Here is a 13069-nt window from a genome sequence, read left to right as displayed (position 1 = left end):
CTCCCAATCTATGGGCACACCATGCCCAGGGCCCCAGTAGCATGCAATCGGGCCTGCCTCATTAACTACCTTCTGGCAGAAGCCAAGACCACCATCAGATGGACCAGAGAGGCGAGTCGTGCTGGAGAACATCCGGATGCGTGTGAAACTTTCTTCAGGTCTTTGGTGCACTCTGGACTGCGGGCGAAGCATGCATTTGCCAAACAGAAGATCACCATCCAAATGTTCATCTATGAATGGACGGTAAACTGCGTCCTCTACCTGCCACCACTCCCCCCAGCATATAACTTACAGTTATATATTTAAGACTTTAGTTTTTGTTAGTTTCCCATCCACTACTGTGACCTCCCCCCCCTCAGTTAACTGGTTCTGCAATGATGAGCTAAAGGACAATGGCTGAGAGGTCAGTGATTCCTTTCTGCCTCTGCATAGTGGGTATGCTGAGCAGACTGATTCTACTGACTCCCTTTTTTCCCTCTTCTTTTACCTAACTTTCTAGAAAGGTGAAGCTAGCAGCACATCCATGTGGAACACACATCTCTAGGATTCTTTTTCTGACCAGAGCAGGTGCGTTTACTGATAAAAATAGTGGAAATTGAGGCTGCGCTATGCCCCGTCTCCTTTCCCCATTCCATCCAATCACAACACAGGAAAGGAGGCAAGTGAGCAGAAACACAGCTCAGCTCTGGCTCTTTCCCTATAATCAGGAAGCAGTGGGAAAGAGGAGCCTCTTGCAGAAGCCGGATTTTCAGTGTCTGGTCAGTACTTCTGCCTCTCACACTGTACAGCATACCTGAAAACCTGGCTGTCCGGTCCAAAACTGGACAGTTGGCAACCCTAGCTGACAGGGGAGCTTAACCCACTGGTCCTGATTCTATCTGTCTACGCGCTAGGAAATTCAAATTGTGTGTGTACACCAAATACATGTTCTGCAGACACTGGAGAATGCGTCAATCCTGACATCAATGTATTAGTAAAAAAAAATACAAAACCGAGAACGGTAAACGTACCACAAGTTAATTTCATTGATCAAATTTAAAAGCGCCAGCTGACAATACAGAGTTGAACAAGGTGAACGACCATCTGAAAGAACCGGAATCTACTAGAAGCGGCCTCTAGAGGGCAGTGAGAATTACTGCCGCCCAGCGTAGAATGTACTGAATCGCCTCGCCTCTCTCATCTTAGGAGACGCGGCCGCCCACTTGCTTCCGGGCACGAAGTAACACCTGATCCGTATCATGTGACGGTCAAAGGGCACGAGGACGACTGCGACGATATCCTAAGAACAACGATCCAGTAGTTCGTTGGAATATTTTAGGTCTGCTGGCTACGTACTGTGTTGCGAGTGCTAGATTCGGCTTTGGGTGTTGTTGGCCAGGGCGGACGCGACCCTCACGCGCATTCAGTTCCTAGGTGAGGCGCGAGCGGCCAGTGCCGCGTCCGTTCTTCCAAAGAGAGGCTAAGAGCAGGTCCCGGAGAGTGACTGTTAACGCGGGGAGGGACTGGAGGGTGAATGACTTTCATCGCAGGAGCGGAGCTCGGGGTAAAGGGGCCTGGTGTGAAAGTAATTACTTTTTTTTAATTTATTGTAGTTAAAGTTCTACACTGCTTTTCCAATTGTAACTCAAAGCAGTTTGCAGCACATAATACAATATCTGCGCAGGATAATAGTCATAAAAAGCTTTAAAACAAAGATTAAAACTGTAAGAAATTATTAGGGTCCTGATATGGCTATGAATGATGGTTAATAGAGAGAGGGCTAGGCGTGAGGGATGTAGGCTGATAATAGGAAACAAGGTCAGGGTAGAGTTGCCTGCTTTCCAGAGCTGAAACCTGGATTGTGAACCCTCTACCGTGACCTGAACATGCCATGCCCTATGATGGAAAAACAGGTTTTGTCCTGATCCTTGCCCAGTTAAGTATGTGCAGACATTCATTTTGTATTACTTAGATCTAAACACCTCCACCACCCCTGTAGCTCAGGATTCTCACTGAGCTGGACTTATATTTCTAGCATAGAATATTACTATCTAGTAGATAGCTCAGAGATACCATGAGGTACAATGATGCTTAATATTAGAGTGGAATAAAATCTGTGAATCATAAAGAATATCCAGATTGTGAAAGCCAATGGCCAGACACTGGTTCTTGATGTCAGAATGCCCTTCATGTAGCAGAAACCAGGGAGCAGCTGTTTTGTAACAGTTGTTATGCATCCTTTACTCTGCTGGTTTTTGTTGTATAAAACTCCAGAATATTTGCAGAAATATTCTAGGGATTCAGAAATCCCCAGATTATTTTTTGAGGTGATGAGGGGCACAGCAGTGGGAAGAGAAATACAGTTTTCATTCCATCAAATTGGAATGGGCAGGAATAAAATAAAACACGGTAACACAGCAGTTGTCTACAGATAAAAAAACCATTTGTCCCATCCAGACTCATATTTCAGCTGTGAACTGTAGTAGTCTCACCACATGTAGGATATTGCTCCTTATCCAAGTCAGTTTTTATTTTCTTCCTTATTGTTTTGCTATCATGATGAGTACATAAGGATAAAAGTTCCCATACTTAATCCAGCAACCGGCAGTCCTCACCCCCTGTGTCTCACGAGTAAGCTTTATAATCGTCCAAACAACTAGCAAAACTGGTGAGGCTGTTGCCCAAACATTTGCCCATCTAGGTTCTATGGCCTTGCTCGATTGTACTAGGCTACTGCAAATCTGTCTGTATTGACCTGGTTAATTTAAGGAGTTGTAGCCTGTTGATTCCAACCCATTTAGCCAAAGTTCTTAGGTTTTGCAAGGTCAGTCTCTCTTATCTGCCCCTTGTTTTTTCTTGATCACCTCTTCTCTTGCCCCTGCTCTCATGGAAGTGAAGGATAGGTTGCATGCAATATTGCAATCTCCCAGCCTTCTTTCTAACACTGTCCTCTGTGTCCCGTGCATGCCTGAATTCTGTCACAGTACTGGCTTCCCCACCTCTTTTGGCTTTTTATTCCAGGTATATCCCACCTACTCAGTGAAAAAGTATGTCCTCCCTCCAAAATAGTTGACCTGTGACTTGACAGAGCGTTTACTATTTTGTTCTATATACTAGGCTAGAATGGCATTCTTCTCTGTTGTAACTGACATATTAAGTTATTGTTCAAGGATTCTACTTTTTTATTTTTAAAGCATGTATCTTTGTGTGCATTATTTAATAGGAGGCCAATATATAGCACTATTTGTCCAACTTGGCTGGACAAATGGGATTTAAAAATCCCACCATGCTCACTGCCCCTGAGATAGCCTGATAACTTTTTATTTGGTTAAAAAGTTATCCGGTTATCTCGGAGGAAGGGCAGGGCATGGCATTCTGGGACAGTACTATTTAACTGATCAACAGGCCAATACAGTATAGTGCACTCCGGAGCGCACTGTTGGCTGGCATTTGGACGCGCTAGCTTTACCCCTTATTCAGTAAGGAGTAATAGCGCGTCCAAAACGCACCCGTCCAAAACCCGAACCTAATAGCGCCCGCAACATGCAAATGCATGTTGATGGCCCTATTAGGTATTCCCGCGCGATTCAGTAAGTAAAATGTGCAGCCAAGCCACACCCAAAGGTAGGCGCTAATTTCTCCGGGCACCAGGAAAGTGCACCTTCCGACTTAATATTTATTTATTTAATTTATTTAAAATCTTTTCTATTCCGTCGTTAAGCTAGTTGCCGTCACAACAGTTCACAATAAGGCACATAATTTCAAACTTAAATGTGTTGAATTATATTAACTAACCAGGTGCCATCAAATACTGTAACATAGTTTCATATTAAATATTACTTAGTGGTTGTGATAAGTCATGTCTACTTTAAGTATATCGGCTATAAGATAAATTAACACTTAAGTCTGGTCCTCTGTTGTTGCAATCTAATAGAGGTAAAGTAAAATAAAATATACACACACACATATCATGGCGATATTAAGTCGGAGGTCCTGAAAGTTTAAAAAAGTAAAAAATTAAAAAAAAAATTTAAAATCTGCTCACGGGTTGAAAACCGGATGCTCAATTTTGCTGGCGTCCGGTTTCCAAACCCGTGGCTGTCAGCGGGCTTGAGAACAGACGCTGGCAAAATTGAGCATCGGCTGACAGCTGCCGCTCCTGTCAAAAAAGAGGCGCTAGGGACACTAGCGTGTCCCTAGCGCCTCTTTTTACTGCCGGGCTTAATTTTAATAAATTAAAATACTGTATTGCGCCCGCTCTCCCGCATTTTTACTGTATCAGCCCGCAAGTTAGATAAATGCAAATCTTCAGCTAGCTACTTTAGGACTGCTGAACAGCAGATTTCTGTTTAACTTAAAGATAGGTTGGTATATTCAGTACTGCGTCTGCGCCACTGAATATTCCGCCAGAGTTAGCCAGGAAAGTTTATACAGCTAACTTGGCTGGCTGGCCTACAGCAGAAAATTTATCTCTTAAGAATTTTGTAAGTAAAGCCAATAAGATAGATAATTCTGAAAAGTTCTGAACATAGTTTGGAAAATATCTTCAGCAAAGGTTGCGTTACAAAATGAAAAGTTACAATTTAATTATTCTGCAAGATATGTGGTTTTATTTATACTGCAGCTATCTGGAATTTCTGATTTACCATTTGTTTCAGTATGTGACTCTTTCAGAAGGTAATTATAGTGACCCTGAGATACTGAATGCATTTTTTTTTCTTTTGGTATACAAAATTTAACAATGGCAGTCTTAGTAAGCTCTGAGACCTCTTAAAAAGACCACCCAAAAAAAGATGATGTAGTATCTGAGCTTTTGAGAACACACAGGTCCGTTCTTATATCTAATGAAGAGATCTATGTGGTCCAAAAATTAGAGTATTACATTTTTTTGTTGGTTCTTTTTTTAAAGGTCTCAAACTACTAAGACTCCAGCTTTTTCCAGGACCTATACAAATAGAATTTCATTGGAGGATTTAGCAATAAAATTGATGGCTTTCCAAACTTTTTTCTTTTTGCAACTGCCTTTTAGACAGTTTGGATGGAATGAGAGAGAATGTCATGCACTCTTGGACAGCAGTGCCAGATCTAGGCACAAGCTACCTGTGCTATAGCTTTGGGCCTTAGGTGTGAGATACTTCTAAATACAAATAAATTACTACATTTCAGGTATAATATTTTTCGGTAGTGCTATGGGGCTCTTGAACTTGATAGTTTAGGGCCTAAGCATGTCTTAATCCAACTCTGTTGAACAGTCTTACTCAAAAGCATGTTTTCTGATTTCCAGCTATGGAGATGCAAAGGGATGCAGATACTGAAGAAGATGCAAAGATTAAAGCTATTAAACTAGAGTATAAAAAAGCTTTTATGTTTATAAATAAAGGATTAAGTACTGATGAAGCAGGCTACAAGGAAGAAGCAAGAAATTATTACAAGCAAGGGCAAGAGCATTTACTTCGAGGAGTCAGCATACCATCACAAGGACCCAACTGCACTGGTTCTGATTGGGAATTGGCTAGACAAATGCAAGCAAAAATGCAAGAGTCTTTACATAATGTTAATACTCGGTTGGGTATTCTAGAGCAAAATGTTTCCCCTGGGCCCACAAATCATGCTGCATTGGAATCCACAAGTGAGGTATCCCAGCTATATCCCACATTGCCCATTAAGGAGAAACCAGAAAGGCCTCTGCCACCTCCTGCCCCTAGATGTCTAATTCTGCCAGATCAGCCATCTACAATAAATGGAAATTGTCCCCCTACAGGCAGTGAGCAAATTCCATCCCTAAACCCTTTAGCACCAATAGCTTCTTATCAAAAAGATGACGTGCCTCCTGCCTACACCCCTCAGGCTGCACATGGACATTTTACTGTATCTTATGGTACAGACTCTGGGGAATTATCTCTTGTTGGCGATGATTTCTACGCAAGGCAAAGTCAGCCACCTCCCCTAGAAGGCCTAGGAGTAGATGCCGAAGAGCTGATTCTAATTCCACAGGGAGTTCAGATTTTTTTTGTGGCTCCTGATGGCCAAGTTAGTGCTCCCTCATATCCTGGCTACCTCCGGATTGTGAAGTTCATGGATACCACCAGTGAACAGGCCCAGAATCGGCCCCCTGCATTTCTTCAGGTAAGTAAAATGGTATTTTTATGCATGATGTGTTTTCTTTTCCAAGGTACCATTTTCCGCTGAAAAGAATGACATTTTCAGTCTTGTCCCTTTGGTTTAGGGGCCTATGCACTAAACTTTAGTGTACATATTAAGGTCCTTGTGTGCATGCAAAAAATTCCAAGCTATGCAGGAAGGTCTTACTGTGAATGGTAAACGGGTCCTAGAAGACATTAGTGCAAGCCTGCACAAATTTGCATGTCCATGCATGTAAATGAAAAGTTATCGAGCTCCTCGTAAAACTATGAAAAAGGACATTAAAAGGTCAGCAGGATTTTCCATGATTTGCTTTGTTTCTGTGTTCTGGCTTCTTGGTTGCAGTATTTGAGCACATCTTGGAGACCAGTTCCAGGGCTGGAATGATGAAAAGGAAAACTGGTGTATGCTGCGGACAAAGCATTAGTCTTGTCTGGATCTTGCCTGAGGATAGGCACAGAGCTATGGTCTGGAAAACTGTAGCAATATGTTCTATCATAGCTATACTGTAGTTATGCCCACAGAGAGGATGTTGTCTGAATGTAAATCCTCTTTTCCACGTTTCTCCCTGCCGTTGAAGCAGAGAGCAACGCTGTATATACATTCAATGTGATGTATCAGGCTTAATTGGTTTAGGGTAATAACCGCCGCAAAAAGCAAGCTACCTCCCACGTTTATTTGTTTATTAACACCTGGCTAGCTCTTCCTTTTGACTCTTACCCCAGGCTGTGGATTCTTTTTGTGAGGGAAAAGAGTTAACTTTCAGGGCCCAAGTGCTAGGGGTGAATGACTCCTTAATGTTATCCCTGGGAGAGGAGTAACTTCACTATCAGGCTGATACAAAACGGTGTGCTCGGCTGCATGTTTCCCACTGGCGTCCATTACCCCTTATAGTGTAAGGCAGTGGTTCTCAACCTTTTTCCCATCGTGACACACCTGACAGGCCAAGCTCACATGTGTGACACACTGCTCATTACCATTCACGGCGGAAATAAAAAGTAAAGGTCCGGTAATTATTTTTATTGTTTAAAATGACACAAGAAAAAGATACGTATTCTATCTGAACAGAAATTACATAAATAGTAAACATTCCACACCAAAACAGCACAAATTTCCAACACTTAACAGTAACCACCTTACCTAAGAAAAGGCAACACTGAAAATATTACACCAGGCCTTAAGACACCAATACATCTCCTATTAGGAAAACGGACCAAGCCAGGCTGCTATAGAGCCCTACACAGAATCTACATGCCAGAAAACAACCTCACCTGAATCACATGTGCTGACCCTCACCTAACAAAGAATAAAGAGACCAAAATGCATAACTAGAAGCATGCAGACAAAAACTGAATTGGAAACAGCAAGAAGCCAGAGTCTCTGTATGCAGTGTAATAAAGGAAAAAAGAAACATCACCCATCCTTATAAAACAAATCAAGAAATATAAAATCAGTAGCAGTAAAACCATACTAACAAAAAGAACAGATTATTTCGAAACACTGATGAGTGGAATATTCAATAATTAAAAACTCATAAAAAAATTTCTAGATACCAATAAAATATTTCAAAATAGCAGACACAAAGACCCAGTAATGAAAAATAAGGATACAAAAATGTTTTTGCTCAGCATACCTGGGAACGTTTGATATCCAGGTGTCCTGAGATTGTTCTGAATTAGCAGGAGGTGGGATGGTTTGCTTGGAACTTTCTCCTCTCTGTCACATACCAGCGCTCTCTCTCACACTGGCTCTCAATTACACACCTATACACACATGCTCTCAGTCACTCACATATACATATGCTTTTTCTCTCACTTATATAGGCTAATTACACATTTACACATATGGGGGCGGATTTTAAAAGGCCCGCGCGCGCCAGCGCGCCTATAGCCTCAGGACGCGCTGAAGAATAGGCCGAGCAGATAACCAAGAATTCCCAGATGCCTTTGCGGTATTGTGGCTTGTCAGAGGTGAATGAACTTTGAGTGCCTTTCTGAGCATGACTTGCAGAATCTCTCTGAGATGGATCTACTGGCACCAACAGGAAAAGGCCTATTCAATGACAGAGTTTGCACCACAATATAAGGAAACTCGGTGCACATGACATCAGGATGCAAGCTTTTGTCTTGCAGATGCCTATTTCAACTGACAGGAGCCAGGTAAATGAAGATGCCCCTGAGGGTGCAGCTTTAATTAAATCCTGGTGCCACAAAACGGAATTCATGCTGAGTTTCTATTCAAAAACCAGACTTGTTACCTGTTTACACAACAAAAGAATATCAAGAGAAGAACAGAAGAACAAAAGCCAGCAAAGCCATGATTGATAAAGGAACTTTTTTATGGTGGGAGGATACAGGTTTAGTTGGTTAGGAATTCTCAGAATGGGGGGAGTGATCCTCACAAGCATTTTCTATACAGGATAGATTGTCATGACAACAGCATAATGTATCTTTGGGCATTCTGGAAACTTCGGTAGTGTTGTATTTTGATTATATAAGTCAGGGCATGTCAGAGATTCACTGAGATGCAAGTTATTACTAATAGAGGGCAGTCATATTGCATCTCCCAGAACACTTGTCTTGGACTTTCTTATAAACAGCTGAATAAATTATATTTTAAAATCTTTTTCTGAATCGAAGTGTTCTGATTGCCCTGTCCCTGTGATACAAAAATTATATACAGCGCGTAAGTCCCGGGGCTTTCGAAAAGAGGAGGGAGGGGGCGTGTCCGGGGCGTTCCTGAAACGACGCGGTGTTTTGGTGGCGTGTCGCGGCGTTTTGGGGGGCGGGCCCGGGGGCATGGTCGAGGCCTCTGGACCAGCCCCCGGGACCGGAGGACGGAGCGGGGCTGCCGGCCGACGCGCGCAAAGGTAGGGGGGGTTTTACATAGGGCCGGGGGGGGGGTTAGGGAGGGGAAGGTGGGGGGAGGGCGAAGAAAAGTTCCCTCCGAGGCCGCTCCGAAATCGGAGCGGCCTCGGAGGGAACAGGCAGGCTGTGCTGGGCTTGGCGCACGCAGGTTGCACAAATGTGCACCCCCTTGTGCGCCGACCCCGGATTTTATAAGATACATGCAGCTACGCGCGTATCTTATAAAATCCAGCGTACTTTTTAAAGATCTACCCCATGCTGTTTATCTTTTCACGCTTACACACACAGGCTTTCAATCACACACATACATGCTGTCTTTTTCTCTCACACACAGACTCTCATTAACATGCTCTCTCTCTTTCTCTCACTTTCACACAGGCTCTCAATCACATACTCACATGCTCCCTCACCTAAACCAGCTCTCAATCACACACAGAAACTCGTGGTCTCTCCCTTACTTATACACACAGGCTCTTAATCATCCATACACATGAGCTCTCTCACACACAAAGGATCTCAATCATACACACATACTCTTTCACACAAACAGGTTTTCAATCACAAACTTACACATACAGGTTCCCAATCGTAAACTTACATTCATGTTCTCTCTCTCACCGGCAGGCTCTCAATCACAGACATACTCTCTTTCACATATACAGGCTCTCAATCCTTCACATACTATCTCACTCACACACATACACACACAGGATCTCAAACACACATGCTTGCTCATTCACTGTCTCTCCTTCTCTCCCTCCCCGGAACTAGCGGCAGCAGCAGCCTCCTCCCAACCCTTAACCTCCTTCATTTTCAGTCCTCACGGAGGAGTCGTCCCATGGGCTGCGGGGGGTGACGCTCTTCTTCATTTTTCTCTGAGCCGTGCTGCTCATTCCTCAGGCCGCATCTCTCTTCTGTTCTTCGGGCCGATGCTGACCACACTCGCATGGTCTCTTCTTCCCGCGCATGCACCCGCTGCTCATTTCCTCTTCCGGGCTGCGGGGGGGGGGCAGGAAGAAGAGACCATGCCGGTGCCGCCGATGCCACCTGTTCTGCCGCGTTCTGCCCAGGCTGACAGCATTTTAAGCCTGGGCGGAAGAGGACCGGGGAGCAGCTGGGTCAATGGGGGACCGGGAAGTGTGGCGACACACCTGCGTGTTCTTGGCGACACACTGGTGTGTCACGACACACCGGTTGAGAACCACTGGTGTAAGGGGTAATAGCGTGTGGAAAATGTGTGGCCAACCCCTCCCCCCCCCCAAAACTAATAGTGCTCATCACATGCAAATGCATGTTGATGAGCCTATTAGTCACCCAGAATACAGAAAGTAAAATGTACGGCCAATCCGCACATTTTACTCTCAAAATTAATGCCTTCCCAAGGGCAGGCGTTGAGTTCTAATCGACCCTGAAAAGTGTACAGAAAAACAGAAAATACTGCTTTTCTGTACACCCTCCGACTTAATAACCTATCGATATTAAGTCGGAGGGACCAAAAAAAAAATCTGCCCACCGGTTGGTGAGTTAGAAAATGGACACTCAGTTTTGCCAGTGTCCTTTTTCCGAACCCGTGGTTGCCAGCGGGTTAAAAAACCGATGCTGGTAAAATTAAGCATCGGTTGTCGGACCCGCTGACAGCCATCCCTGACGGTAATAAGGAGGCGCTAAGGACGTGCTATTGTCCCTAGAGCTTCCTTATTAGCATGCGGCCTCATTTAAATAGAGAATCGCGAGCCCAGGAGAGGTACCTGGGTGCGCGTCTGGAGACCGGGCACTCAACACGGAGCGCTGGCTCTCCCACACTTTTTATTGAATCTGCCTTTCCCTGTACGTACCCGGATCAGTCCAGACTGCTGGGTTATGTCTCCCTTCCAGCAGGTGGCGTCAGAGAACAAACTGAAAAAGGCGCCCCCTGATAACCCAGTGTGCCATCTGCAATCCTTCAGTATTTCTCTGACTCCAGCAGGTGGAAGACCGCATAACCTGTGGTCTTGGTCTTACTAAATTAATTCATAGTTATTCAAGAGTATTTTCTTTCTGTACTTTGGTGGCCTAATGACTAGATCAACAGACTAGATCAACAGGGTAGTGAGTATAAAAACCCCCCAAAACTTTTGCATATGGTACAGTTTGGGAGTTTAGATTCTCCTATTTACTTGCAGTATACCATTTCCTTCTCAGTGCAGGCATAGCTGAGCCCTCTGGTCTTTCAGCTTATATTTCCTGGAGAATCAGTGGCAGCCCGGTGAATAGGGGAGATTTACCGGTGGGCCGGTCCCTCTCCCCTACAGAGAAGTTTCATTCCTCTGTGTTTCAGGGACGTTTCCATTCCCCTGCTCGTTAAAAAAAACAAAAAAAAACAAATGAGACAGCCTGCTTTATTTCCCGGGCCTCCAGAAGGGGTGGACTTCTACCCAGGCAGCTTATTTTTTTTCTGCCATGCCGCGGGGAGTGCAGAGCTCGGCGTGTGGAGAGTCGGCAGCCCGACTCTCCCGCAACGGATTATGTTCGCGCTGCTTGCCTGGGGGCGGTTTGGAGGGCAGGTCTTCCCTAACCTGAACAGCCCCAGAAATGTGGTTCTCCATTCCAAGTCCAGGGAGTGTTCAGGTTTTCACAAGGCTCCTACCTCAAAAAAAACTTGACCTAACCAATTAGTGAGTAGACTGGAGGAAAACCCTCCTGACCCTGGTCAGGATCCCCAGGCTGGGTTAAGAACATAAGAGCATGCCATACTGGGTCAGACCAAGCATCCTGTTTCCAACAGTGGCCAAACCAGGCCATAAGAACCTGGCAAGTACCCAAAAACTAAGTCTATTCCATGTTACCATTGCTAGTAATAGCAGTGGCTATTTTCTAAGTCAGCTTAATTAATAGCAGGTAATGGACTTCTCCTCCAAGAACTTATCCAATCCTTTTTTAAACACAGCTATACTAACTGCACTAACCTCCTCTGGCAACAAATTCCAGAGTTTAATTGTGCATTGAGTGAAAAAGAACTTTCTCCGATTAGTTTTAAATGTGCCACATGCTAACTTCATGGAGTGCCCCCTAGTCTTTCTATTATCGGAAAGCGTAAATAACCGATTCATATCTACCCGTTCTAGACCTCTCATGAATTTAAACACCTCTATCATATCCCCCCTCAGCCGTCTCTTCTCCAAGCTGAAAAGTCTAACCTCTTTAGTCTTTCCTCATAGGGGAGCTGTTCCATCCCCTGTATCATTTTGGTTGCCCTTCTCTGTACCTTCACAATCGCAATTATATCTTTTTTGAGCTCTGGCGACCAGAATTGTACACAGTATTCAAGGTGCGGTCTCACCTTGCAGCGATACAGAGGCATTATGACATTTTCCGTTTTATTCACCATTCCCTTTCTAATAATTCCCAACATTCTGTTTGCTTTTCTGACTGCCGCAGCACACTGAGTAGACTATTTCAATGTGTTATGAAGCCTAGATCTCTTTCTTGGGTGGTAGCACCTAATATGGAACCTAATATTGTGTAACTATGGCATGGGTTATTTTTTCCTATATGTATCACCTTGCACTTATCCACATTAAATTTCATCTGCCATTTTGATGCCCAATTTTCCAGCCTCACAAGGTCTTCCTGCAATTTCACAGTCTGCTTGTGATTTAACTACTTTGAACAATTTTGTATCATCTGCAAATTTGATTACCTCACTTGTCGTATTTCTTTCCAGATCATTTATAAATATATTGAAAAGTAAGGGTCCCAATACAGATCCCTGAGGCAATCCATTGTCCATTTAATCCTACTCTCTGTTTCCTGGCTTTTTGCCAGGACGAAAGGACATCGCCACCTACCTCATGACTTTTTTACTTTTCCTAGAAGCCTCTCATGAGGAACTTTATCAAACGCCTTCTGAAAATCCAAGTACACTACATCTACCGGTTCACCTTTATCCACATGTTTAACTCCTTCAAAAAAGTGAAGCAGATTTGTGAGACAAGACTTGCCTTGGGTAAAGCCATGCTAACTTTGTTCCATTAAACCATGTCTTTCTATATGTTCTGTGATTTTTGATATTTAGAACACTTTCCACTATTTTTTCCTGGCAC

At 43.9% G+C, this 13069-nt stretch overlaps 1 protein-coding gene across 5 annotated transcripts in view; it reads left to right on the top strand.

Annotated features, from left to right (window-relative positions):
- Positions 1-1173: 1173 nt before the first annotated feature.
- The window catches only part of SPART (spartin), a 75015-nt gene continuing 63119 nt past the window's right edge, over positions 1174-13069 (top strand). For 2 of the 5 annotated variants that reach the window (XR_003856911.1, XM_029602718.1), the window contains exons 1-2: positions 1201-1413; positions 5264-6105. Coding sequence is in view for 4 of the 5 variants with exons in the window: in XM_029602718.1 (XP_029458578.1) it covers positions 5266-6105 (840 nt within the window). In the remaining variant the exon portion in view is untranslated. Of the gene's footprint in view, positions 1414-1433; positions 1565-5263; positions 6106-13069 lie in introns of those variants that run through there. The other 3 variants (XM_029602716.1, XM_029602714.1, XM_029602717.1) reach the window with 3 other exon arrangements.

Source organism: Rhinatrema bivittatum, chromosome 5, assembly GCF_901001135.1.
Source record: "Rhinatrema bivittatum chromosome 5, aRhiBiv1.1, whole genome shotgun sequence".
Classification (NCBI taxonomy): Eukaryota; Metazoa; Chordata; class Amphibia; order Gymnophiona; family Rhinatrematidae; genus Rhinatrema; species Rhinatrema bivittatum.
Note: the sequence above shows the minus strand (reverse complement) of the source record. Positions and strands in the feature narration are given on the sequence as shown.